Below are 27,628 nucleotides of genomic sequence, written 5' to 3' on the forward strand. Positions count from 1 at the left end.
CTTCTGATCGGCCAAACTCGAGGCCGCTTGGAGGTTGTCCGGTCTGCTTCGGTATCTACCGAGCGAAGGAGGTTTCTTCAATTCTATCTGCCAGTCGATCAGAAATCCGAGCCAGTCGAGGAGACAGACAAAAAAGAAGTGTTCTTTCCCATGCTTATTGAACATGAGCATTTTGTTAAAATATACAACGCCCACTCAGGCTTGGAAAAGGAAGGTGCCCGACTCGGAAAGCTTCGGGTAATAAAAGTAGTGGAAGGCGAGGGTACTAAAGAAATCCCGTATAGACGGAACAACACAACCATCCCGCACAGCAGTCTGAAAGAGTTGAGCACTAATTGATGCAAAAGGATATGAAAATATCTACAGTCTTCCAAAAAAAAAAGAGTGGATCGGAAAGCGCAAGCCGGCAAAAAACTGATCCTTAAAAAGGGGGAGAAAGCCGTCGTGGGGTAGATGAGGTCGATCATAAGTAGAAGGTATGACAAGTTGATAACCATAAGGGAAGTGATAGGTGAGTTTCATTTGGTCAATTTCGTCGCCGTTGAATTTAGATTTGGTGGAAGTGTACCAGAGACCGGGGACAGTCGAGGGAGGACGAGGAGATTCAACCATGAAGAATAGAGGGAAAGGAAGATCAAGGTCGAAGAAAGAAACAAAGAGAGGCTTACTGCAAAGAGAATTGCCGGCGAAGAAGAAGAGGAGATGACGGTGAGCGCGAGGAAGACGGTGAGGGGAAGAGAAACAGTTGGGGGCTTAAAAACCTGAAGAGCGGCCGCTCTGAACTGTTTCATCAAGGGCTTTGGGAAATGGGAGTTCATCGCGACCATTAAATTCAAAAAGACCGCGGTCACATCAAACCCAAATAGCTGTCTATCACATCACGCATGCGTGTGGGGGTGACACAAGGTGACATTAATGACGAGGCAGAAAACATGATTACAGGACATTGCTGAGCATGCACCACATTAATGAGGGGAATTTGAACGATTCTCGAGAAATTCAGATGAGGCATAATTCAGTTTCTTCTTAACAAGATTCATGTAATATATGTTACAACATTAACGGTCTAGGGTTCGAGGATTTAGCCACTCTTATACCGCTTTGCTCCCTAGTGTACAAATCATATAATTAATCCCATGATGTCCAGGTCCCTCATCCAGATTATCGATATAAGTATAATCATGTATTCCCGTTAATGGTCTCACCTCCCAAGAGCCCATATCACATGCCTCTTGCAAGCCCTTCAAAGCTTAAGCACACTGCAAACTCGACCTATTAGCTAAACTGCCTTTATTATTTTAGGACTAGATGAAGTGCTGAACTGTGTAACAACTGAAGTGCTGATTTGTCTTGATTATTGTTTTATGCTTTCTGTTTCAGTGTTTCTGTAAGAGCATTGTCTAACAGCTACACTTCTTTCGAGCCCATATCACATGCCTCTTGCGAGCCAGCCCTTCAAAGATTAAGCACACTGCAAACTCGCCCTATTAGCTAAACTGCCTTTATTATTTTAGGACTAGATGAAGTGCTGAACTGTGTAACAACTGAAGTGCTGATTTGTCTTGATTATTGTTTTATGCTTTCTGTTTCAGTGTTTCTGTAAGAGCATTGTCTAACAGCTACACTTCTTTCCTTCTGATAACGGGTGAACTTTTGTTCACTCTATCCTCCCAAAAGTAGGCTACTTAACTAACATATCTAAGATATATTGATTAGACTACTAGTCCAACAGATCAACTATTGTTTTCAGTTTTATAATCCAGTTTAAGTGATCAAGAAAATAGTATGATTAGAACATGGTGTTAGGGACTGCTTAGTCAATTAAGGACATACATGTAAATATCACCAACGAAAGGGTGTCCATTGTGAAGTTAGATTAATACTATCACAACATTTATCGATGTACATCTACTATTTGTTTATCTTATACACCTGGATTATCCTCTATAATTCTACATTTAAAAGTATTTGAGCACAATTTTGTTATTTTCTTACCTTGTACATTTGGTTTATCCCCTTGGATTCTACATTAAAGCCTATCTGAGCACATTTCTGGTAATATCTCTTTTTTCTCTGCTCTTAAGCCACCAATATGACAGTAGTCAATGAGTCTGACTTATGGTTTAAGAGCTTTGGGAATGTTCCTCTTTTGCTTACTCTACATCTATCCTCTTATTTTACATACCTAAGTTGATTAAATGACACTGCAGTTTTCATTCAGAATTTAAAGGCGAGCAAGGTGATTGCTTAGGGCACAAGTCTCATGAATTATATCAGCTAAGGGAGAAATTGGTTGAATTCCATTCACTCAAATCATTTTTCAAAAATTAAATAGATAGATAGATATATACAAAAAAGAACATGGCTCAACTACTAAGGAATAAGACATTTCGAAAAATAACATGGAATACCTTATAGTAAGTGTTATTTTGGTGATCCAAGTTACAAGATACACTTTCTTAAATTTATTTTTAAAGCGTAAAAAACACTGATACTAAAGTCTAGAATGGGAGATCAGTGTTGTTGGAAAATGTTTATCACCGATGGAGATAGATATGTATAAAGTCTCTACAACAACAACCAAGCCTTTTCCCACTAGGTGGGGTCGGCAGATATGTATAAAGCCTCTAAACCCAAATTAATGAACATAAAGTGGATGAGGTGATCCATATGACAGGAAAATTCATTGAGGTTTATCTGAGAGTCAATGAAACTCTGGCTTCCATACTAGTAGTAAACAAGATATCAACCACAAAAAAATTCATGGTTGATTAATAAACAAAGTCGCTAAAACTCTTGGATGAAAAAGAAATAATTAAATATAAAATGTCAAATAAGTCAAATCAATTGCCTAAAAAACACATAAATTATCAGATTTTTTGAATAGGAAATGAAATTCATCGGTGACCTGGTATCCATGAGAAAGATGTCCACCATGAGGAAGGTCAAGAGCCATTATTCTCTCATGTGGCTTCAGAAGTGCAGTGTAAGCTTGGAAGTTAGCAGGTGAACCAGACAATGATTGCACATTCACTGTAAAAGCAATAAGAAAAAGAATGCAAGTTGCAAAGTTGCTCATTTAATCTTTTGCCAGAAATGTTCTCATAGGGGCAATATTTTTTAGCTTTTCAAATAAAAAAAAATGCAAGTTGCAGGAATAAAAGCAAAAACATTTCAAATTAAATATTATGATTTCATGTTACTTGGTGATCTGTCTAGTTTACTTGACTTCAAGAACAAAAAAAAAAATCCCGAAAAATAGGAAACTTGAACCAAAGATATGACATTGTGATATGCCAACAGGTTTTAATAGTTGAATGGGTAATAATTAAAGAAATCCCCCTTGACATTACATTAGCAAACTTAGCTTTTGCACAGCTCAAGATTTATCCAGAAGAGTTGCTAGAAGAATTGCATACAAAACAAGTAGCAAGAAACAAATTCTATGATTGAAGAAATGAAAATCAAAAGTGAAGAAGTATCTTTGCAAATTAGTCATGGAAATCCTAGTTACTACTAGAATCAGGAAGAATCTTGATAAATAAAAATAGTGTGATTTATACCTCCCCATTTTGCAGGATCTAAACCAAAAGCTTCCAGGGCACGTTTCTGACACAATGATTCAGCCATGTCAATGTACCTGGAACCAAAGTATGAAACGTTGAAGCACATCAGACAAAACTGCAAGGAGAATCAAATATAGCTATTTCATGGCAGAGGAACTGCAAGCAGTAGCCTAACCCTGAGAAGAGAGCAAATATATATTACGCAATGCCGCCATAATATCGTGCACCAGGATACCCCTCACTGTATTTGTTCGTCATGACCGACCCTACTGCTTGCATGACTGACACCGATGTGAAATTCTCTGAGGGTATGAGTTCAAGGCCCTTCCATCACATTTCAAGTCATTAGTCATTAAAATTTAAAACTAATCTATCACAGAAAATGCATTGCACAAAAATCAAATCTCAAAAAATCACATGAATCATTCGTATGGTAAATTCTGCATTATCAGAGACTACTGAGAAATAAGGAAGAAAGGATAGTACTTTCCACTGCCTTGCCTTCTCAAGCTCAATTACATCGGCGATCTCCGGATCAATGATCTCCAGCGGAGCATTCAGCTGCTTCGTCCACGGCAGTAGAATCCAAGAACCCGAGTATCAACAAACACTGCAATACTCTCGAAACCATCAACCCTCACAGGACAAACACAAAGGACAAACCGTAACGCCAGATTTCTCCTTCTCGTAGGCGGCCTCGCTCGGCAAGGAGGACTACAGTACACATAAGCACGCATCACGAAAAACAAAGGAAGTTAACAGAATGATGCCAAACGATCCGATCTTTGTATGTGAAGAAGAACCAAAACGTTAAATGGACCAAAAACAACGATTTCTCTTTCAGGAAATGCTGGATTAGAAAAAAGGCATACCATGCAACGGAGGAAGAAGCTCGGGAGGGGCTGGCGGTTAACGACGGCCACGGAGAGTTGTCGGAGCGCCGATGCCATCGTCATATCGCTTCGTCCTTCCGTCGATCTTCCGTGGAGCGAGAAAAAGGAGCATTAGCGGGGCAAGCGATGGGAAGTGACGGCGATGCTGATGAAGCCCAAGGGAGTAGGTGGTCAAAGGGCTTGAAAGATTGAAGAGAAGCGGTGGATCTGAATCCGGATCGATGCCAGATAATCGAGTTGGTAGGAAGAAAAAAACGGAGATCGTGAATTATTATATTTTAAATAATTAATAAATCATATAAAATGTAAAAAAAAAGATCGAGAAATTAATAAATCATATTATTAAAATTTTAATTTAATTTTATTTAATTATTTAAAAAATTTATATTTTTAAATTTATTTAATTGGTTAATGCATTCGATACTCGTTTGTACTTTCTAGGAGCTTTTCAAACTTATTTACAAGTTCACCAAGAACTCCATGAATACAATTTACTGAGTTTTGACCGTGTTCGTCTAAGCCACGAATAGTTAGAATTCCACAACATCGAAACCAACTAGAGCATTGAATCAATATTCCAATGAACTTATAGCTTTTATTGAATCTATAAGAGAAGACTAAAGAACTAAGCTATTCTAGGATGCAAGTCTCACTACTTCTTCGCGTTAGCTGGCTCGGTTGTAAGGCCGAACCCATAGGGGAAGAGGGGATCATAATGTTGGTCACCAACATTCATAGGCAGCTGGTCCACAGACCTGAACCATGTCCTTGGAAGCTTGCCGGAGAAACCATAGTCACCGAAGAGCACATCTGCCACACCTTGGCCTTCTGTACCGGGCAGCCAGGCCGCGACAAGTGCATCAATTTGTTCCACATATGGTTCGATCACCAATGGCCTTCCTGAGATCAGGAGCACAACACATTTGACACTGCTGCACACATTCTGAATCACACTGACTCCGGGAGCTGGAATAGTCAGATTCAGATTGTCCCCATATGTTTCTGCATATGGATACTCTCCTATCGCAACGATCGCGTACTCAAACGTGCCATTCTTCACAAATTCAGGATCGGGGGTCTCGGAATAGATGATCTGAGTACTAGGATCGACGGTTGACTGGATCGCATTGAGAATAGGGGTACCTGTGTTCAATTGTGTAGCCAAAAGTTATGTTCAATGGTATACAGTTTTGTTTTTGAATGATTTAGTTACCAATTGTAATATTGTTGCCGCTTAGGCCTTGCCCAGTAAGAGTCCACCCTCCACACTGGTAACCCAAGTTATCGGCATGGCTTCCGGCGACAAGGATCTTGCTAGCCTTCTTAGGAAGTGGGAGCAATGGCTCATTGGCAGCCTTGCCATTCTTCAACAGCACAAGTGATTTCCTTACAGCTTCCCTAGCCAATTCGCGGTGTTCCTACCGATGAAGAAGAAGAATATTATGATTCGAAACAATTTTTTTCGCGAATCGTGAAATCAAAGATGAGGGGATGGCAACCTTGCTTCCAAGCTGATCAGCAAGACTAGGATCTGAAAAAGGGTTCTCAAAGAGTCCTACAGTGAACTTGACTCTCAGAATTCTTTTCACAGCATCATCAATTCTGCTCACTGGGATCACATTCTTCTCCACCAAGTAGGTCAGGTTACTAATGAAATCTTGGTAATCAAGTGCGATCATCACCTGCAAAACAACATGCATGAATTAGTTGTAAGATCAAGGGGAAATGTTACGATCATTCAAGAGAAAGCAAGACAGAGACCATATCAATGCCTGCTTGGATCCCAGCTTCTACAGAATATGTGTAATTAGCACCTGGTGGCGTGGTTATTTTATCAATACCTTGAAAATCTGAGATCACAAATCCCTGTTTAACAACAATCGTAATGTGTTCAGTCACCAATTCAAACAAGCTATGATTCTTCTTCGCGTTGGAAGCCGAAGTAACAGACCCTGAAACGAAGTGTGTGCTTGAGGAATTCAGTGATCAGATAGCGATTTGCATGCATCTTCACCCCGTTCCAGCTCGAGTAGGAGACCATGACAGTGGAGACGCCCTTGATGATGGCGCTGTCGTAAGGAGGCATGTGGATGCTGAGCAGTCCGTGACGCCTGATGATGGTGTCGTTTTCATTGATCCCGTCGTGTGTGCCACCGTCACCGACGTAGTGCTTTGCACAGGCTGCAACATTCCTCCTGCAGCAGGAAATTCAATCGAAACTGTTGTCAGATATGTCGTCGTCGTCTAGATTCGATGTACCGTGTCTTACTTTCCAGCAACAAAGGGGACTCCTTTGCGAGAATTCGGAGGGATATCTCCTTGCAAGCCAGAGACGATCTCAGTCATTTGCTGAACAAGCTTTGGATCTTCGCTGTAGCTCTCGTAGCAGCGGCCCCATCTTGGATCTCTGCAGACCTGATTAACTGAAACAGTTCAACCTTCTATGCATCTTTTGGATTGGCATTCGATCGGTTACGAGTAGTCTTACCGCAATGCATGGCCCGAAGACATAGGGAATCCCTGTGGCTCTAACTTCCAGAGCAGTAGCAGCGCCGATTCTCTTCACCAGTTCAGGATCCCTGAAAATTTTCAGTAAAGTTCAGTTTCAGTTTCAGTTTGATCTTCAGTGACTGGAAGATGGATCGATGGATCGCACCGAGTGGCACCGAGCCCAACATTGTGGGGGAAAAGGGTGGATCCGTAGACATTGTTGTGCCCATGAACAGCGTCGATGCCGTAGATGATCGGGATGCCTAAACGGGTGGAGAGAGCAGCCTTCTGCATGTCGTTCACCATCGCTGCCCATTCCCAGGCAGAAGCGTGGGGCTGTGGCACGCTGTTGCCTCCGGTCAGGACGCTTCCTGAACAAAGTTAGTTAATTAGTCGGATGATGTCGAACGAGTCGCCGTCGGGGGAGGAGAGATCGATAAATACCGATGAAGTTATTCTGGATGACTTCGGGGGTTGCGACTTGCCTGTCGATCTGGGACATCTGGCCGATCTTTTCAGCGAGAGTCATGCGGCGGAGCAAGTCCTTGATTCGAGCGCCCAGTGGCTGCGTTGGATCCCTGTATTTCACATACCCTTCTGCTGCTGCTGCTGCTGCTGCTGTCGCCCAGTAGATTGATATCGTTAACAGAAGCAACAGTTTCCGTAGCATCGATTCCATGTTCAATCTACAGACATGATCGAGCATCAGAAACAGAATGCGAAATGCAAAAGAAGAAGACGAAGAAAAACAAAAAGAATCTTTTTAAGATAAAAGAAACCATACTTTTGGCTCAGTAACGAAGAAGGCTCGCGCAGCAGGATTTATAGGGAATTGCCAGCAAAATTAAGAAAAATTCTTCCTGTAAATGCGCGATGGTAATATGTACCTGGAAATCTGAAGATTATCTTCGAATTAATTTTTGCTTTATATTTTTATAAAATAAAAACAAAGTTATTGAATATGAAACAGCGAAGGCCGCGCGTGATTATGAAATGAATCTACTTATTGGGGAATTACGTCGACGTAGAGTCAACCACATCAAGCAAATGTCTAAGACCACCTAACTCATTTCCTTCCAATGCCTATTGATACTGATGGGAATCCAGAGATGTCACTTTCATGCTTCCGGTTCATAATTGAATTCAGTTTTTTTTCCCATCCTCCCTGCAAAATATGATATTTCTACGGTGAGTATGGAAAGCGGTAACGAATGCAACCAAAATCAATTAGATACTGAGCTAGGTTAGAATTAAGGGGTCAATGGGACCATCTCTATCTGATTGAGCCGACCCATCAATCTTCTCGGTGAAAGCTGACTTGCTCGGGTTGACAGTCTTCCTGGCCAAGTTGACCCGCCCGTCAATCTTCCGGGTTGAGCTAAGCCGAGCCGATTTGTTAGTATTCCTAGGTCAGCTAACCTGCCAATCTTCGATTGGTCCTATACCGACCTAGGCGCTTAGCTCCTCGATCGAATATCTAACTTATGCCTGACTGACTCTGTCGTTTGGACGCTCCGGCTCACCTTCATTTCAACCCGATGCTTTTCCCAAGCCCAAATATTCAAAACAACACGTGGACTCCTTATAGGTTGTCAAAATACATGAGTTGTCAGAACATATGAGTATCCAAACACATGAAGTAGTATGTGTATAGTGTGATCCTCACAAGATCTCCACAGTGCAAGATATGTCTTGATATAGCGATGGGACACCCTCCTTACTAAGACATGATATTTTATTCGAAGTGCACCATCTCCTCTGACCACTATCGATGTGATATATCACTCATTCGTGTTATAAAAAGTTCCGCCCCGCAAGCTAAGATATGCTGGATACTCACTACATACACTCATATTTTATTATTCTCCTGTACTATTTATCTTCTCTACTCTTAATATCGGAGATTGATTTGAACGTCGGAACCATTAACGGAAGACTTTTCAGCACTTTCGGATCCCTGTTCTTGACTTTTTTTTATTGAATACCCAGAGATTTAGTCAACTTCGTGTTAGATACCAAACAATCTGTTGCTGGAGATTTTAGGGAACTTAGTTGAATTTAAAACTTACACGGAATTTAAATTCAACTTACAGTCGAAATGACCTGAGCGGATAATCTCAGGCTGCCAGCAAGGGCAACTCCACCAAGCACTGGTGGTCACGGCGAACTAAGTGGTACCCGAACGCTATCATGGGCGCTCTGCCGAGCAAGAATTGAGTGATAGAGGAGGAGAATAAGGTGAAGAGCTTCTGCTTGCTTCACTGTGTTATCTACGTAACCTTTTGCCTGTGGTCGCAGCCTCCTTATGCCCCGACCGATGCGCAACAGAGGAAGGGAATTGGTTGTTCCGCTTGGGCAAATTTTTGTCCCGACCGGTCCGACATTCGTGTGCGCAGGTCGCGCTCGTACCCGAGTCAACTTGGTCCAGTGCAAATCCGGACCCAAGATTTGCACCCCTGCGCACTCACGCGTGAGAGAGAGCTTCTCCCCATACATTTGTTCACATCCTCAATATATGTGAATCAATATAAATCAATAAAAATACCTTGAAACTCCTAATGTGAGACTAAAGTCCCATCCACAATGGAACTTATTCTCTTCTACCTCTTCTCCATTCACATTTAATCAACACTTAGAAGACAGTTTACCTCCCTCTTTCTCTTGGTCATAGCGACCTGGTCCACACACCAATAGCAACCCATCGATAGTACATCCCTCACTATTTTTAAACGGGATCATTTACATTCGATAAATTCTTATCCTTTTCCTTCTAACATAGAGAAGAAAAACATGGAGAAATACATAAAGATGTTGATGGGTCTCCTTCCATGCATCCATTAGCTTGTCCTCTCCTCCTCCCCTCCCACCCGTACTCTATCTTCAAGAGTAGCACAGGGTGGGTGACTGGGTGGGCTGTGATCGAGCCATATCACTGACGATTTGATCATTGATGGGTAATTGCTGGTTCAGAGGAAGTTCTTACGGCCACAAAATATCCTCAAATGCCAAAGCAGGTCAGTTTCTTTATAATCAATTATCTCTTTTCCTCCTCCTATTGATTTATTGATTTCTAAAGAATCCTTCAAATGGCCTTGTTTCTTCAACGTTTCTCTTTTAGCTCTACAGTGATTCTTGAATGCCATCCCCCAATCTTCTCTTTTCCATTTTAGATTCTCAGAAGAATTCCGATCCTTCAGTTAAAACAGAGGAAAAAGAAGGAAGTCAAAAATTGCCTTCCAACCCTGAGGAAGTCGAGGACTTGAGAGGGGATACTGCAACAAACCATCTCATAGCGTTCACTTTTGATGAACTCAAGATCATCACAGGAAACTTTCGGCTGGACTATATATTAGGCGAAGGCGGATTCGGAAGCGTTTACAAGGGATTCATCAATCAAGATCTCAGAGAGGGGCTTCAACCTCTTCAAGTTGCAGTGAAGGTCCATGATGCTGATAATAATAGTTCACAGGGCCACAGAGAGTGGCTGGTACACTACATCCTATCTCAATTGGCTCAGAACAGCTACTTAGTGTTTCCTTTGTATGTGACAATTGCTGCTGTTTTTTCAGGCTGAGGTTATATTTCTTGGGCAGCTTTCTCACCCTAACTTGGTCAAGTTGATTGGTTACTGCTGCGAGGACGAGCACCGAGTCCTGATATACGAGTTCATGCCTCGCGGAAGTGTTGAATCCAATCTCTTCTCAAGTAATCATCCAGACAACTTCACCAACTTGTTTTAGATTCTTTTGTTTCATTAAACAATATAATGATTTAGCACAAGATGAATGCTTTTTGCCTAACCTTCTTGGCTTTTTATCAGTAGATACAATGTCTTTGTTTTGATGTTTGATGAGTATAGTCAATGTTCTTGATTCTCTTGTTGCCACTTGTTCCATCAATGAATTCTTTGGCACATATGTATCAAGAAACAGGTCGTCTATAACCCCACCAAGATATTTGTCTTATAAGGCTGTGTATTTTTCTATGATAAAGCTGGAATTTTTATTTTCTAATGGCTCTTATTATTTCTAAGTGGCATCTGCTTCTCATTTCTTGCTTCTGTAAATTATATTTAAGAGAAAATAATTAGTTGACGAAAAATTGTATGGCCGTGCAGTTGTGTTGCTCCCCCTTCCGTGGTCTATCAGGATGAAGATTGCACTTGGGGCTGCCAAAGGGCTTGCTTTTCTCCACGAAGCTGAAAAACCTGTCATCTTTCGGGATTTCAAAACATCCAACATTTTGCTAGACCAGGTTGGTGCACTGAACTGTGTGTATCTTTACATTGATCTTGTAAAATCTGTTGAAATTGGTTAAGAACAAGACTAAATTTGCTAACAATGTAGCTGAAAGTTAGTATAGAAATCGACACTGATCTCATAAAACTTGTTGAAATTGGTCGAGGGCAATTAGACCAATCTGTTAACCGTTCGAAGTTCTCTTGAAAGAATTATCAAGGACCTTAATTTGCTGTTTGACACTAGTTCTTAATTATTAGCTTTTCTTTCTGTTTATAGGATTACAATGCAAAACTTTCTGATTTCGGACTTGCAAAAGATGGACCAGTTGGGGATAAATCTCATGTTTCTACCCGCATTATAGGAACTTACGGGTACGCGGCTCCGGAGTATATCATGACAGGTACACATAGCTAAACATTTTGAACTTTTAGTTATGCAACTCTGAAGTTGTGAAATATACATACAATCCTAGTGAACACTCTATATCTCTATTGATCATGTATAGAAAATTCATTTAGTCTAACATGACAATTGTTTACTACTCCTCAACTCAGGGCATTTGACAGCCATGAGTGATGTTTATAGCTTCGGAGTCGTTCTCCTTGAGCTCCTCACCGGACGGAAATCACTGGACAAGTCACGCCCCACCCGCAAGCAAACACTCACTGATTGGGCTGCCCCATTGCTCACTCAAAAGAAGAAAGTTCTCGAAATTGTAGACCAAAGATTGGGGGGAGACTACCCCGAGAAGTCTGTGCAAAAGACAGCAATGCTGGCTCACCACTGCCTTAACCGAAATCCAAAGGCAAGGCCTCTTATGAGAGATATCGTCGACTCCTTGGAGCCGCTTCTGATAGAGGCCGAGTTATCAGTTACAGGAGTAGTGTATCAGTTTAGTTACATATGATTTCGACGCTACATTTTCTTCTTCCAATGCTCTTCAATTCTTTTCGCGATGGGTAACTGTACATCCATCAGCTGTGAATTGAGAGACTAATATGAAATTGTTGAAGCAGTGACTCAGAGAAGTCTGATACGCATAGACAATACCATCCAATTGCATAATTTGATAAAAGACTGATATGCAAGCTTATTAACTTGCATAATTTGATAAACTCATACTGTAGTGCCTCAGAGAGAGAAGCTAATCGTTGTCAACTAATCATTCTCCTCCTACAAATTGGTATTATTATTATCCATAACGACTGAAAAATAGTCAATACCATCTCTTTTACTGGCTTCCAAGCACACCCTTGCCTTCAGCCACTCAAGCTACAGTGACACATAAAAAGATGATTTTCAATGGGGAATGGAAACACAGACCATTGCATTACAACATTGCCAGATGATGCTAGCAATAGGGCAGTACAAAAAACAAAAAAAAAGGACAAAGGAGCCCCGCAATCACAATACAAACAGGAACGAGCGAGATTCTAGTCTTCTTGTCCTTTGCTATCTGGCAATCGAAAACTAGATTCTAAGCACTGCAGACCCTAGAATGCTGCCACAGCAATGGGTCATCGGTGATACTCTGCGCCATGCTGGCTTCTCAACCCTAACGTTCAGCGCATCAGCATCTGATAGCTGCTTAATGAATTGATTCCTTGGACCAGGCCCGATTACTCCTCCAATTATGAATATCTCATCTCCCACGCCAATCATCCCAAAACTAATTCGGCTCTGAAAATCTGATGCATATGACACCACCCTATCAGTTAAATTATCCCCGTATTGCTTAGAGATGCAGCCATTGCTCAGAACATATAGCTCCCCACGAACCACAGCCATTGGGCCCTGGAGCCAACCATAGTCCGCAACATCCCACTTTTTACCGCCGTAATCCAATATCTGGATTGTTGACAATCCCTTGTGCAACACATGCATCTTTCCCCCGATGATCACCCCAGAGCATGCAGAAGTATGTGAGTGTCGGAGATCAGGAAGAGGCTCCCATTTGTCCAATTGAGGATCATAAATCTCAGCCTTAGTTATGGTTTCTCGGCAGTTTGTGAATCCTCCTGCTACGACAATCTTTCCATCCAAAGCACAACATGCAAACATTGCACGGGGTACAAGCATGGGTGACCGTTGTGCCCATTCAAATCGAAGTGGGTCATAAGACCAAATCTCATTACTTGCAAAAATGCGATCATGATCTCCTGTCAATGGATCAACTCTATCACTGCCGCCTCCAATAACAAATAGTTTTCCACCAACAGATGCAGCACCAAAGCGGGCAAGGTGCCTGATTTCTGAAGGCATAACTGGTAGGGTTACCCAACGGTCTAGTAGAGGGTCATAGAGCTGCCAAATGTTCTCAGGGTCATATGCTAATGCACAAAGTAACTCTTCTGAAGCCCCTACTTCACAACGAGTCTTAATGATACGAGGGCTTCGAAGTACAGTCCTCCAAGAGTGACAAACAAGCTGCAATTGAGGATGGAAGTAGAATGGTACTCGTGCCAGGCACTGGATAGCAATTTCATCTGGGAGACCATCAATCAGAGGTGACATGATGACTAACTCCTCAGGGTTCTTGACATAGTAACCTAAACAGTTGGTGAAATCCTAAGGCCTACAAATGAGAGAGATTAATATCAAATAACATGCAAAAGAAGCAGACTTGTTAACATATGTTGATTTAGACTAATTCTTGAATGAAAAAGGTTTGCCATCACAAATCATAACAATATCACTAGCAAATAAGTGGGCCTCTGGAGTTGTATACTTAATAAATATCACGATGAACAGATAGAAGCAGCCAAGCAACATGAAAAGTATAGATCATTGTCTATCCTCCCCCAACAAAGAATTTTGTATTTATGGTTTGCATTTCCTTTGTACAAACCCATGGTATATTAGCTTACATATCACTATGTCCAGTAATAGAAGAGATGATTTCCATTTATAGCAAGAATGTCTTACTCATGGTGTTTATGTTAGATATTGTTATGGTTAACAATTAGAGGCATGAATTGATTTAGAGAACAAACTTCCTCTACATAAATAAAACACTTCCAAAGAAGAGAACTAAAATATAATAACAAAGGATGAATATAATACTTAGTATTTTAGTATTAAATACTAAAATTTAATATCAATCATGTAATAGTTACAGATTACGCAAAAGGGACCAGCGGAACCAAAATTTAAGTAAGTTGGAATCACAATATCAAACACCTAATTCATTTTAATAACTAAATGATTAGATGAAGGACTAAAAATGCAGAATTTAGTGATTGAGCCACTACTGCCTAGACTCATGTAAATCCAATGAACAATGCAGCTGCATGTGGAAAATTGAAAAGGAGGCACTCAGATCTAACAATACAACCATCAAACTAAATGATCGTTTGAATTGAAAAGAAATCACTCAACAATGAAGGCTGTTATAGATAGCTTAAAAGGAAATAACACTCATTTAGCAGCATACCAAGACTGATATATCAGAACCTTACTAGAAGTCGCAGATTTCGTAAGGGGAAAAGGTCTTGGCGTTACTGAATGGGACAATAACATAAGAAATCAGGAATAAATCCCAGGGACTGAGGTTTCCAAACATGAAAGAATCAAAGATATTGTTGTCATACTATTGAAATGATGCATATGAAAGTTAAGACCCATTCAAGACCTGTGTCAGATGAACAGAAAACAAGATTTTGTGAAAAGCTTTTTCAAAAGACATGACCAACAAAGATAGAAAAAGATAGGAGGAGCACGGGGCACAACGCCAAGCAGAAGGTAACCTACAAACACAAAGAGCAGTACGCGTTTCCTAATGGGATCCATTGGGGAAATTCATAACTACAAGCTCTTACTAAGTATGGTTCGCCCTTCAAGTAGAAAACCTAACCAAAGCGAAGAAAACAATCCATCAAGAAACCGTCTGCACTCTGCAACGCACCGAGGAGCAGAGAGGAGACGTGAAATTAAATAAAAGGGAAAGCTAATCTAACCTCAAGATTCACAGCCACAACCGGCCGTTCCCGAAACCAATGCTCGAAGCCAGTGGAACAAAGCAAATTCGCCACAACCGGCAAGTCTCCCGTCAATTGACAAGGATCAGAACAAGATGACACTCACCAGAATCAAGAAGCCACTCAAACTCCGCAATGAAGTGCCTAAAATCGCACGGAAAGGGTAAGACACGCACCCAAAACTCCCACAGTCCTTCGACAAGCCTCGCCTAACAGAAAAAAAAAATGATCGAAGAGGAGAAAGGCCGTACCTTGAACGAATCAAATGGAGGATTCTCTCCGATTGCGTTCGATTTTGAGAAAACGGAGGAGGAGGAGGAGGAGGAGGAGGAGCTGGCCGAACGAAGTGCGGCTTTGCGATCTGCCAACCGAAAAGCAGATATGCGTGAACGCGAAGGGCGATGTGGTGCTCCAAAACCACACGAGCCCAGGGCGTAGCGAATGGAAGGCTGGATATGCGTTAAGATTCGTGCCAGCAAGATGTGCCAAAATTGATGGCTTTACCGAAGCGGAGGGTTGCTTCATCTATTATTGTTAACTCAATTTTAAATTCTTAGCTATAAGAATTAATATATATTAAATTTATTTGATTAAACCGCACAATATTTGATTTAGTGCTGCTATCCGCATACATTATACATCATGACAGTACACCACGGATGTTGGGTTATAGATCAGTCATTCTAAATTTAATATTATTTGATTCAGTATTTTTATACCTAATGAGAGTGTTAACAATAAAATATATATATATAGTTTTGTTAAAATGCGGACTTCTGCATGCATGCGGACTCATTCGTGACCTACAGATTTTGCTTTTTTTTTTAATATATATATATTTTTTTTTTTACCTTCCTCGTTCTCCTCTCTCTCGTCGACGTGTGCATGTGCCAGCCTCGTCGGCCTCCTCGCCGCTGGCCGGCCGGGCACCACCCACCGGTCACCCCGCCTCCTCGCCTCCGGTCGCCCACCACCCGCCGACCACCCGCCGGCAGCCAGAATCCCAGTCGAAATCCGGCCGCGATTGCGGTCGCTAGTGTGGTGGCCAGATCGCGGCCGGATTTCTGTCGGATTCCGGTTGAAATCCGGCCGGGAATCGGATGGAGTCTGGCAGCGACCGGATTCTGGCCGCGATGGCGCCGGATTCCGGCCGCGATGGCGACATTGTCATCGCAACCGCACCTGCCTTCGTCACGATCGCGTCCGGACGCGCCCGCGTCAGGATTCCGACGAAGCGCGTCCGGATTCCGGCGCGATCACGGCCAGAATCCGGATGCGACCGCGCCGGAATCCAGTCGCCTGCCCAACACTGTCGGAATCGGGCTATAGTGTGGGTGGGTACAGGCTGCCAGAGGCCGCCGGCGGTGGGCAGATGGTCGAGGGCAGGGCTGGTGGTGGGCGCGCGACGTGAGCTGCTTCTCGGCGAAACGCGCCGAGAACGAACGAAGCAGGAGAAAAAAAATAAAGAAGAAAGAGAAAATTTTTTATAAAAAATTAATAAAAAAATGACATGGCATTAAGTCCGTAGCAATCCATAAATAATGGTCCGTAGCATATCATTTCTCTCTCTATATATATATATATATATAACCTAAAATGAATGAAATCGTTGAAATAATTGTTTAAATTTGACTTGAATTTTTTTTAATGAGTTTAAGTTTATTCGTTCAGATGTTATCGAGCTCTCAATTTAAGTTATTTGATTGATTGAACTTTTATATTTTAATTTGTTTGATTAGTTATTGAATTTTATAATAAAATATTATTTATTTATTTTAAAAGTTTTTCTTTATTTATTTAGTAAGTTGATTAGAGTTTTATTGATGGACATGATTCACGAACGTTAACAAGCTGTATATATATATCGGTGAGCTAACTGGAATGCAGACTAAGTCACCATGAACTGGAGGGGAGAAGGGGGTTGAGTTGTCTTTTATGTTGGTTGAATCGCTGGACCTCCAAGAAAAAGCCAAGAACAGAGAGTTGTGAATCCCATAAAATATCTTGTCAACGATGTCTGCAAGGCTACTAGAAGACAAAAAAGGGTAGAAGGAGTGCTAGAGGGAGTCCAAGTTGCCTCGACCTTCTACTTTGACGCTCAAGTCAGAGATCGATGGAAATAAAGAAGATAAACTATGCAATAAAGTAGCATGTATCTCCATAGATACATGCATACCTTGGTCTGTAGGAGCGGGGCTTTTTATAAACTGTTAGGGTGAGTTGTCAAATCAAAGGTTGTTAGAGGAGATGATGTGTTTCTGACAAGATGTCATGTCATAATATGAAAAATGTCATATGGTCTTATCAGAAAATCACATCAATCATGTCATGCATTGTAGGAGATCATAGAGGATCATGCTACATCCATTATGCTACTCTACATGTCATTCCCATCCAAGTACTAGAACTGGGCACTAAAGAATCATCAGGACAAAGTGGCAGTGAGCCAGAGCTAGCATCCGAATGGCAACGCCAATCGGACATAAACTGGATATCTGGTAGGGGAGCTGGAGAATAAGGCATGCCAAGAGGCGGTGGTAGTGGCTCAGAGGCTGGAACATGACAGCAGCTCGCAGCCTGGAACATAAAAGCAGCTCGCAAGCCAGATGGCACAAAGGCCAGACGACTCAAAGGCTAGAACACAACAGTGATGTAAAGGCCAAATGACTCGAATGCCGGAACACAACGGAGGCAAAACACAGTGAAATCGATGATAGTGAGGACTATGACGGCAGTGGCCAGATCAATGCTGGGGTGGCGGCATCCGCCGAGTCGGTGCCGGGAACGACTGTAACGGTCATGAGGGTAAAGGGGAGGGGCATAGCCAATAGTGTCGGGTTGAGGAGGTGTCGGATGGAAACACGACGCCACAAAGATTGTGGTCGGCACTCATGAGGGAGATCATGTGAGAGGGGGAGCCATCCGCATGAAGGGAGGGGGAAAGGAGAGGAACTACAGCGAGGGATGACTGTGGTTAGGGCCTACCGCGATTTCTCGCGGCTGGTGATGAGAGGGGTGGACGACGTCGGTGAGGAGGCGAGCGTGAGTGGTGACGACCTTATTTTTTTCTCCCTCTCTCCCCTTTTTGCTTCGCCTATAAGAAAAAACCCCAACAAGAAAGAAAAAGTCAAATTTTCCAAAATACCATTCTCATCCTTGTCTCTCCCCTTTCCTATTTATCGCATCACAAGTCTCTCCTTCAAATATAGTCGAATGAGGCACGAGTTCGACTGATTAGATAACCTATCGTAAGGCTAAATCGCTCCTGACTATAGAGTCAGATTGCTATGCCCATCATATAACTTTGAGTGAGTAGCTATGGCGAATTCGAGCCAACGGCAGTAACCGTGCCGAGCAAGCGACGACAACGGTATCAAACGGGCGGCTATAGCATTGCTAAGTGAGAGATGCGGTAGCAATGCCAAGCGAGCAGTGAAAGCGGTGCTCGAGCGAGCAGCGAAAGTGGCACCGAGCGAGTGGTGGAAATAGCGTTTAGCGAGTGATGAAAGTTGTACCATTGTTGGTGCAATTTGTACTAATGATCTATCTCATATTTTGATGAATGATAAGGGGTCTAAAGTTAGAGTGTTTTGTTGTGTAACTTTTTTACTAAGTGTGCAGGAGTTGACTGGTCTGAAGGACCTAACACTAGACTAAAATCTAGCTAGGTTCGCGGGACTCGATAGTTGGTGTGAAGTCCAGATAGGTCCGCGGGGCCTGATATCTGGCGGGAAGTCTGGTTGGGTTCGCGGGACTTAACAATCGGTCGAAGTCTAGTTGGGTCTGCGAACCTGACAACTGGCGGGAAGACCTAGTGAGTCAAAGGCAAGTCAAGTGACTACAGTTGGTAAGTGAATGTAAACAACTGAAGGAGAGATCTAGTGAGGAAGCTTTCCCCCGTTGAGAGAACTATAGGCGTCGGTCCAGCTTATGTCCATTTGGGAAACCTAAGCTGAGACCTTGACTAGATTCTGGTCTCGGGGAAACAAAATCTAATTACTACTCATATTTTATTATGTTGTGTTAACTCTGTTTTGCAGGGTAAATATTTTTTCTATTTCTTGGACTAACCTTTTCTTGCAGGGAGGAAACTGCTGGAGAAAAGGGATCTGGGCACCTGGACCAGGCTCGCCTAGGTGGTCCGAGCGCCCATACTCGGTCCAGTCCAGGTGCTCAGACCCGAAAAATGACTCATAAACTGATGTGGAGCACGCTGATTGGTCGAGCCACGTGGTCTAGGGGTTCTAGACGCCCAGAATGGACCTATTTAAAGGCCTTCGATCAGGAGTTTTAAAACAACAACTGCTACGATTTTCTCTCTGCTCGGTGCTCCGAAAAAGCTCCTACGACGCTATCCGACAACTGGTGATCAAGATTATTTTCTTTTGTTGTCGGTAACCTCATTTTATAGTTCTTGTACTTGAAATCTATAACCGTGTCGAATTATTAGTGAATTGTCCAATAAAAGCACTCGACAAGTGCAGACCTTTGAATGGGAGTCGTCGAAGGTTCCAAACTAAGTAAAAACAACTTATGTTAGCATTGTTTTTTTTGTTTCTATTTTCTGCTGTGTAACTTAGTTTTTAAATAAAATTTTCGATTATCGCTATTCGCCCCCCTAGTGAATTTTTAATCCAACAAGTGGTATCAGAGCAGATACCGCTCTGAATTGGTGTAACCACTAATCATGTAATGGGGGTGATTTTTTTTCTTGTTCTCTTTTCGTTTTTGAGCTTTTTCGATTTAATCCAAATTGGTACAATTATCTCTTTGGATAATTTTTTCCATTGCAAACTACTCTGAATTGGTGCAACACCAATTCAGTCTTAATATCTTCATTTTTCTCCCACACTGCTAATCCAAGACCTACTCTTGGGACTTCTTTTCCTTTTTCTCTTTGTGTGCAAGGTTTATGGCCCAAAACAAGAGATACAACACCGTTCATCCTCCCCTCTTCAACGGTGACGACTTACAGACTAATACTTTCATTAGTAAATTAACTCTATCAATTGACTTAAGTAAATTAAAATAAAATTAAAACTAATATTTTCATTAGTCAATTAACTCAATCATTTAATGTTAAAATTTAAGTTATTTTAATCAAATCAGTATTAAATTACTAAATTGAGTTGAGTAAAAGTTAATTAATAAATTATTGATAATAATTAACTATTATTGAGTTAATAACAAATTATTTTATTTAATGTCAAGCTTAATTTTAACTTGAAACTTAATTTTAACTTAATTAACGTAATTCGAGGTTATTTTTTGAATAATCGATTAATTAAATAATCTTATTTTAATCAAACTTAAATAAGCAATTATAATAGATATATAGAATATACTTTTACCAATAATATATTTGCTAAACATAAGTGTTATCTACACTAATTCTCCTAAACACTTTGGTAGAATTTCTTATAGTTATCAAAAATAATCAGAAGGTGCTAGACTAAGACCTTGAAATTTAACATAACTAAACCCTAGTATAAATTATGGAAGAGTGTTAAATTAAGGGGGAGTGTTAACTTAAAGAGGAGAAAAATTTAAATACTTTAAAAAATATTTTCACTTTAATTTGAAAATTATTTTACTTTGAACAACATACCTTTAAGACTTGGAAAATTATTACGAATACGTACTCTTAAAATTATTTTAAAAATGTTTCTAACATGAAAAATTTGAAAATATTTACGAAAGTTTTTTTTGGAACATTTACCTAACAACTTTTGAAACCATTTTTCTTAGAATTTGTTCTCTTTCCTTTAAAATTACTTTAAAAATCTTTCTTAGAAAATTATCTCTTTAAAAATCTTTCTTAGAAAATTATTTTGTTGAAATTAATTTGAAAATCTTTCTTAGAATTTTTTTTCTTTAAAATATCTTCAAAAAAAATTTCTTTGAAATTACTTTACAAATATTTACTTAGAAATTTACTCAAAAATTTTAAAAAAGTTTTCTTAGAAATTTTTGAAAAAGTCTACTCAAATATTTTCTCTTTCCTTAGAAATTTTTTTGAAAAGATTGACTTAGAACTTTTTGTTCAAACCTCTCCCTAAGTCTAAAATATACAAGGTATTTAATTTCAATTATTTTTTACATTATTGTCTAGCATTACCTTTCTTATGCTTGTATTTCCTTTATCCTAGTATTTTTTATAAATGTCAAAGGGGGAGGGTAAGAGTTAATGTAGAAAAATAACAAATAAATTTGATCACGTAAAACAAATGCAACACAAACTAAGATCATTTGTTTGCTTTTTTACACATTGTCTCTCAATATTATTTTTTTCTAACTTTAATGCAAGTTATCATTTCATCAAAAAAAAAAAAAAAGATTATTGGTGCAATTTGCACTAATGATCTAACATATATTTTGATGAATGACAAAGGGATTAAAATTAGAGTGTTTTATGATTTAATTTCTTTACAAGAGTTGATGGGTTTGAAGGACCTGACACCAGGCTGAAATCTAGCAAGGTCTGTGGGGCCCGATAGCTGGTAGAAAGTGTTGGACCGCATTGGCCGGCTAGAAAGGGGGTTGAATAGCCCTGTAAAAAATAAAAACAACTCTTCTCGATCTTTCAAATAAACACTTGCATAAATAAAGTAACAAATAAAACACAAAAGAAGAGGCAAAGGGGTTTTACTTGGTTACAACCGGGGAGGTTATTAATCCAAGGAAGTTGAAGCGCACTAACTATCTCCTTCAGGCGGAGAAACCTCTTACAGCATTTAAGCACAGAAAATAAAGAAGCTAAATTACAATTGAAGCGCACAAATGTTGGAAATGCTAATTGCTTGTCTGTTCTCTAGCTTTTGGACCAAGGCTGTATTTATATCCTTGGTCAGGGCGCTTGGAAGGGTTCCAGGTGTCTGGGAGGGGATAAAATTTTATTCCTGACGTAATGGTCAGCGTCCATGTCATTCTGAATAGAATTAGCATTCCGGGCACCCGGAATGGTTCCGGGCGCCCCGGACTGTTCCGGGCACCCCGAGTAGGTAAAGTCAACCTCGTTGACTTTTTCAACCTGGGTCTTTTGCTCCGACTCCGTTCGCCTCGGTCCGGGTCTTCCGCTCGCTTGGATGATCTCGTCCATCCGAAATAGGGCTCACCCGAACCCAACTTCCGGCCTTCTCGAGCAGGCTTCCGCTCCAGCTTCTCTTCCCTCGGAATCGTCGTGTGCTTCCTTCTCGTCCACCAGCGTACTCATCCGCAACTCTTCATCCTTCAAATGCACAGAACCCATCGACTCTCTCTCGTGTCGACCTTCTCTCTAGCTGCATCTCTTGCTCCCCGATCAATCTTCCGCTCCGTCTTCTCGTCCCTCGGAACTAGCGCACGCTTCCTTCTCATTTTCCGAGGTACTCTTCCCCGGCATCTCGTCCCTCGGATGCACCGAGTCCATCGGCTCTCTCCCCGTGCCGTCCTTCTCGCTAGCCACGTCTTTCGATTGACTTTCTGTGCTCCTAAGTTCCTGCACACTTAGACATAAGGTTAAAACACCACAAGACCTAACTTAACTTGTTGATCACATCAAAACAATCTTGGGAATCCAACAATCTTCCCCTTTTTGATGTGAGCAATACAAATTAAGCTGGGGTAACTAACATAAATCAAAAGTAATTAAATTTTGCAATGAAAGTGCAAAAGGATAAAATTTTTAATTTTGATGCTACTTCCCCCTAGACTTAATATTACCTTCTCCCCCTTTTATCACATAAAAAATGGGGTTCTAAGAAAAAAATCTAAGGGTTAATCCTTTGAAATAAGCAAAGTATATTTATATGAAATACTTTGAAAGATAGAAACCAAAAGAATTTTCTGATAGTTTTATTAATACAATTTTTGAGATCTAAAAAAATAGAGCATGCATTTTCAAGATTTATCACAAATTGCATTTTAGATAAGCAAAAATTTTAAATTAAAAAAATTCTTCTGTATGCAGGAATAACTTAAACGAAATTTTCATAGTTTAACAATTTGTAAAAAGAATAATACTAGCTTATTATTATTATTATTATTATTATTATTATTTTATTTAAAAATTCGTTCTTAAGTTATTGCCATTTCTTTAATATCATTATGATATCTAAATTTTCATTTTAGTCTATCATAACTTCTCAAATCACAATTTTTTAAATTTGAAGCAGAAAATATTGAGCATGTAGAAAATTATATTCTTTCTTTTATTATGTTATTTTTTATTGTTAGTTTGTCGAAATTATTTAATCAATAAGATGTTGCTTGAGTTTCTTTTAACTCACTCTTCTTAGTAAATAATTTTTTAGATTTTAATTTGCAAAATTCTTTCGACAAGATAATTTCTAATTTACAAAAATCTTTCGACAACATTTCTAATTCGTAAAAATCTTCCGGCAACATTTTGACTGACTTAATTAATTGGTCAGGAGGTGAAGATCATACCTGACTTACCTTGTCGACTTTTGATTCTCCCCCTGTTGAGTTGTTTTCTTCCGAAGACTCTCCCCCTTCATCGATGCTCATCTGGGATGAGCTTTCTGTGCCCTCGGGATGAAATTCGGTTGTTAGGGCTGTCCCGACAGTTTCTTCGATCTCGGACTCTTTTGATGGTGACTTGATGTCCATCAAGGAATTTGATTTGACCTCAACTGGTTCTTCGTACAGCTTCAAGAATTTTTCCCAAAGTTCTTTTGCGCTTTGTATTTTCTGACTCTGTGGCAGGTAGTACGCTCAAAAGACTACACTCGACCTTACCATTTGCCATAACCTCATTACGTTGCTTGTCAGTCCACTGATGCTCCTCAAGTACTTCTCCTTCTTTGCTTTTGGGCATTTCAAAATCATATTTCATTGTTAGATACATATTAAAGCCAGTTTTAAAATAAACCTGCAATCGTCGCTTCCAAAAAGCGAACTCCCTTTCGAAAGTTGGTGGGTAGATGTTAGCTCCGGCCATCTCGTTGCTTCAGTCAACGGTTAGTCCTTTTGAGGTATCCTTGCTCTAATATCACTTGTTGGACCGCGTTGGCCGGCTAGAAGGGGGGTTGAATAGCCCTGTAAAAAATAAAAACAATCCTTCTCGATCTTTCAAATAAACACCTGCATAAATAAAGTAAACAAATAAAACAGGAAAGAAGAAACAAAGGAGTTTTACTTGGTCACAATTGGGGAGGTTGTTAATTCAAGGAAGTTGAAGTGCACTAACTATCTCCTTCAGGCGGAGAAGCCTCTTACAACATTCAAGCATAGAAAATAAAGAAGCTAAACTACAAATGAAGCGCACAAGTGTTGGAAATGCTAATTGCTTGTCTGCTCTCTAGCTTCTAGACCAAGGCTATATTTATAGCTTTGGTCGGGCATCTAGAAGGGTTCCAGGTGCCTGGGAGGGGATAAAACTTTATTCCCGACGTAACGGTCAACACCCATGTCATTCTGGATAGAATCAGCATTCCGAGCGCCCCGAATGGTTCCGAGCGCCCCGGGCTATTCCAGGCGCCTCGGACTGTTCCGGGCACCCGGGGTGGGGAGAGTCAACCTTGTTGACTTTTTCAGCCCGGGTCTTCTGCTCCAGCTCCGTTCACCTCGGTCCGGGTCTTCCGCTCGCTTGGGTGATCTCGACCATCCGGAATAAGGCTCACCCGAACCCAACTTCCGACCTTCTCGAGCAGGCTTCCGCTCTGGCTTCTCGTCCCTCGGAATCGTCGCGTGCTTCCTTCTCGTCCACTAGCATACTCATCCGCAGCTCTTCATCCCTCGGATGCACAGAGCTCGTCGGCTCTCTCTCGTGCTGATCTTCTCGCTAGCTGCTGTAAGACCGTTAGATTCGATAGAGGGGGGGGGTGAATATCGATTCGAAAATCTCGAGTTAAAACGCAACGGAAAAGTAAGGAAGTAAAGAGATGAACACGGTTGATTTTTACTTCGTTCGGAGCCTGTGACGACTCCTACTCGAAGGCCCGTACTCCTTGAGTACTTTCGTTGGGCAATTCACTAGCAATTCGGATAATTACAATTTACGTACAAATATTGCTAATGAAAGAAAAACAAAGCTATACCGACAAATAATGAATTAAAAGAAAATCGGAGTGAGTCGTCGGAGCTTTGTGAACGTCGTTGGAGCGCAGAGTAGCAGAGTGATTGAACTCAGAGTTCTCAGAAAACAGATATGTTGAAGCTCCTGCCTGGGGCTTCTTTTATATGCTGCTCCGGGCGCCTGGATCCCTTCCGGGCGCCTGGAATGTGACGTAACACTCCCAACCAGCATGCTCCAAGTGTCAACGTCGTCCTGGGGATAAAACTTGCCTCCGGGCGCCCGGACCCTCACTGTTTCCTACCTGCAAAACAGTGTTAGTCCGAGGCAAATAAAAACCCTGCAGCACAGATTGTAAGCACATTTTTATAGATACGCTAAGTAATAAAAATTAACAACAAGAGTATGACTTAGATTCCGTCTTTCCGAGACCGGAATCTAGTCACGATCTCGACTTAGATATCCGAAATGGATCTAAGCCGATCGACGCCTAATGTTCCTTCCTGGGAACGCGTCCCAGTCACTCCCCTCCGGTGACTTACCTCACTTACCGCCTGAGGCGACCCCGCCGACCCGCTTGGACTTCTTGCCAGCGTCCCGTCGACCCGCCTGGGCTTCTCGCCACCTATCCGGTCAGCCCGTCGACCTAGCTGGACTTCTCGCCAAGCGTCCGGTCAGCCCGTCGACCCGCTTGACTTCTCGCCACTATCCGGCCACCGTCGACCTAGCCGGACTTCGTGATATCCGTCGGCCCGTCGACTGTTCGACTTCTCCTGCACACTTTATCAAAGTGTCAGACAACAATAGACTAACTTAACCTGATTTGTCATTCATCAAAACCTGGGTTAAATCGTTAGTGCTAACCGCACCAACAATCTCCCCCTTTTTGATGGAATGACAACCTGGTTAAGTTAGTGAAAACATATGCAAGAAAAAACAAGCATTTAAAGGGTTTTTAAGTTAGTTTGTATTTTCAATTCTGGTTTAGCTAACTTAACCACCTAACCCTCCCCCTTTGGCATACATCAAAAAGAAATAAGCAAGAGTAAACAAGCATAGTGTAGAGTTACTGTAGAAAGTTATTAATTTAAGAAACAGCTTATTTTGGAAAATATCTACGTTTAATTCAAAATTCAAAGATACTGATAAAAGTGTAATCTTTAAGCCCAAATTAAAAGATAGTCAAGTTGCCTTGGGGGAGTCAAGTTGAATTTTGAAAAGTATAAGTTTAAAGTTAATCAAGTTTAACTTTTCAAAAGTGTAAAAATTTTCAAATCAGGGTTTTCAAATTAGATTTTAAGTAACATTTACTTTTCAAAAGGTAAATTCTAATTTTCAAACACTAAGTTGAATTTAGTTTTCAATTTTGATATTTTCAAAACAAAGCAACATTTTTAATTTTTCAAAAGCAAGTAAAATTTTAGCCAAAATAAATTTGCTAAGTTTGGAAAGTTTAATTTTCAAGCATATGTTACAAAACTGACTAAATTTAAATGTAATAATTTATAATTGAAAATCAATTTTTAAAAATTAGGTGGGATTTTTAAACTTCCAAACTTTTAATTAATTTCTCCCCCTGAACCTGATATCTAAGATAAAGCTTTTGAAAATATTTGCTAAGAATTTTTAATATAAGATTTTCAAAGTAATTGGAGTAGAATTTTCAAAAGAAATTTTAAAAAAACGCTTTAGTTAATCCTCCTGAATTTGATACTTAAATTTACATAGCTGTCTAACCAATTAGTTACTAACTAACTATCAGAAAATAGCAGTTTTCACTTGGTTAGTCAGATTAAGTTGATTATAAGCAGTCAGTGTTTGACTTGACTGATGAGCTTAATCTGATTAATATCTGAGTTGTATTTAACGTCCAGACTTATGCCGATGCACTGATATAAGCATCTTAAGTCCAGACAGTTGACCTATGCATCTCACCCCTTTCTATGTTTTTCAAACACAAGCAAGGTAAACCTAAGGTGTTGGTGAGATGCTCAAAACTAATCCTATGGGTACATGCTTTCTAAGGATTCAAAAACTAATCTAAGGCCAAAACTGTTTTTGAAAATCTAAAAATGGAAAGTTTTGAAAACAGACAAGTTTAACCTATAATTTGATAAAACCATTTTTGAGAGTATTTTGAATTATCCTAGTCTATGGAGCATATTATCAATGTAAGTCTAGCAGAAATATCACTAGATAAATTCAAAATAGTTTACAGGTGGTGTAGCTACAGAAGTGAGTCATAACTAGATCTACTGAGATAAAGAAGGGGGTGGTCCAGATCCCAAGGATCGGAGAAGTGCCATCAGCTCAGTGTGTCGGGTATCCCCGGCAGCTCGTAGCTCGGCAATCTCTCGTCGTATGTCTTGATGAAAATCAGAGTTCTCCCACTGGAGACTCGCCATAGCTCTCTCTAATCCGGTCATACGGTCGGACATAGTGCGGG

General features: G+C 40.6%; 4 protein-coding genes across 8 annotated transcripts in view; 1 reads left to right on the forward strand and 3 right to left on the reverse strand.

Moving 5' to 3' along the window:
• The window catches only part of LOC121983827 (beta-glucosidase BoGH3B-like), a 19,652-nt gene extending 14,977 nt beyond the window's left edge, over positions 1-4,675 (reverse strand). For 2 of the 4 annotated variants that reach the window (XM_042536471.1, XM_042536469.1), the window contains exons 1-5: positions 4,439-4,675; positions 4,053-4,280; positions 3,742-3,890; positions 3,564-3,640; positions 2,909-3,033 (exon numbers count right to left, since the gene is read on the reverse strand). The gene's annotated coding sequence lies outside the window, so the exon portion shown is untranslated. The remainder of the gene's footprint in view (positions 1-2,908; positions 3,034-3,563; positions 3,641-3,741; positions 3,891-4,052; positions 4,281-4,438) is intronic. The other 2 variants (XM_042536470.1, XM_042536472.1) reach the window with 2 other exon arrangements.
• Positions 4,676-4,984: 309 nt separating this feature from the next.
• Positions 4,985-7,629, reverse strand: LOC121983828 (beta-glucosidase BoGH3B-like). The gene is made up of 9 exons (XM_042536474.1): positions 7,394-7,629; positions 7,116-7,320; positions 6,948-7,038; positions 6,729-6,874; positions 6,411-6,654; positions 6,221-6,325; positions 5,959-6,141; positions 5,673-5,877; positions 4,985-5,602 (listed from the first exon to the last, which is right to left on the reverse strand). The coding sequence occupies exons 1-9, from the start codon at positions 7,626-7,628 to the stop codon at positions 5,112-5,114; spliced, it is 1,905 nt and encodes a 634-aa protein (XP_042392408.1). The 5' UTR covers position 7,629; the 3' UTR covers positions 4,985-5,111.
• Positions 7,630-9,729: 2,100 nt separating this feature from the next.
• On the forward strand, positions 9,730-12,265 carry LOC121983829 (probable serine/threonine-protein kinase PBL16). Its single transcript, XM_042536475.1, has 6 exons — positions 9,730-9,963; positions 10,120-10,436; positions 10,519-10,654; positions 11,067-11,203; positions 11,467-11,590; positions 11,745-12,265. The coding sequence occupies exons 1-6, from the start codon at positions 9,900-9,902 to the stop codon at positions 12,095-12,097; spliced, it is 1,131 nt and encodes a 376-aa protein (XP_042392409.1). The 5' UTR covers positions 9,730-9,899; the 3' UTR covers positions 12,098-12,265.
• Positions 12,266-12,341: 76 nt separating this feature from the next.
• LOC121983830 (F-box/kelch-repeat protein SKIP30-like) lies at positions 12,342-15,576 on the reverse strand. Of its 2 annotated transcripts, XM_042536476.1 has the most exons (3): positions 15,419-15,576; positions 15,147-15,311; positions 12,342-13,765 (listed from the first exon to the last, which is right to left on the reverse strand). In XM_042536476.1, exon 3 carries the CDS (start codon positions 13,702-13,704, stop codon positions 12,661-12,663), a length of 1,044 nt encoding a protein of 347 aa, XP_042392410.1. In that variant the 5' UTR covers positions 13,705-13,765; positions 15,147-15,311; positions 15,419-15,576; the 3' UTR covers positions 12,342-12,660. The 2 variants fall into 2 exon arrangements, with proteins under 2 accessions (XP_042392410.1, XP_042392411.1); XM_042536477.1 differs by lacking the exon at positions 15,147-15,311 and having other exon boundaries at positions 15,419-15,572.
• Positions 15,577-27,628: the final 12,052 nt, after the last annotated feature.

This window comes from Zingiber officinale, chromosome 5B (assembly GCF_018446385.1).
Source record: "Zingiber officinale cultivar Zhangliang chromosome 5B, Zo_v1.1, whole genome shotgun sequence".
NCBI classification, from domain to species: Eukaryota; Viridiplantae; Streptophyta; class Magnoliopsida; order Zingiberales; family Zingiberaceae; genus Zingiber; species Zingiber officinale.

Excerpts from the sequence above, each read along its gene's own strand:
- LOC121983828 (XM_042536474.1), bottom strand. The coding sequence starts at position 7,628 with ATGGAATCGATGCTACGGAAACTGTTGCTTCTGTTAACGATATCAATC. Across the intron at positions 6,655-6,728 it reads GTCCCCTTTGTTGCTGGAAA|GAGGAATGTTGCAGCCTGTG; the intron begins GTAAGACACGGT and ends TTCCTGCTGCAG. Across the intron at positions 5,878-5,958 it reads CTGATCAGCTTGGAAGCAAG|GAACACCGCGAATTGGCTAG; the intron begins GTTGCCATCCCC and ends CTTCATCGGTAG.
- LOC121983829 (XM_042536475.1), top strand. The coding sequence starts at position 9,900 with ATGGGTAATTGCTGGTTCAGAGGAAGTTCTTACGGCCACAAAATATCC. Across the intron at positions 11,204-11,466 it reads CCAACATTTTGCTAGACCAG|GATTACAATGCAAAACTTTC; the intron begins GTTGGTGCACTG and ends TTCTGTTTATAG. Across the intron at positions 11,591-11,744 it reads TCCGGAGTATATCATGACAG|GGCATTTGACAGCCATGAGT; the intron begins GTACACATAGCT and ends TCCTCAACTCAG.
- LOC121983830 (XM_042536476.1), bottom strand. The coding sequence starts at position 13,704 with ATGTCACCTCTGATTGATGGTCTCCCAGATGAAATTGCTATCCAGTGC.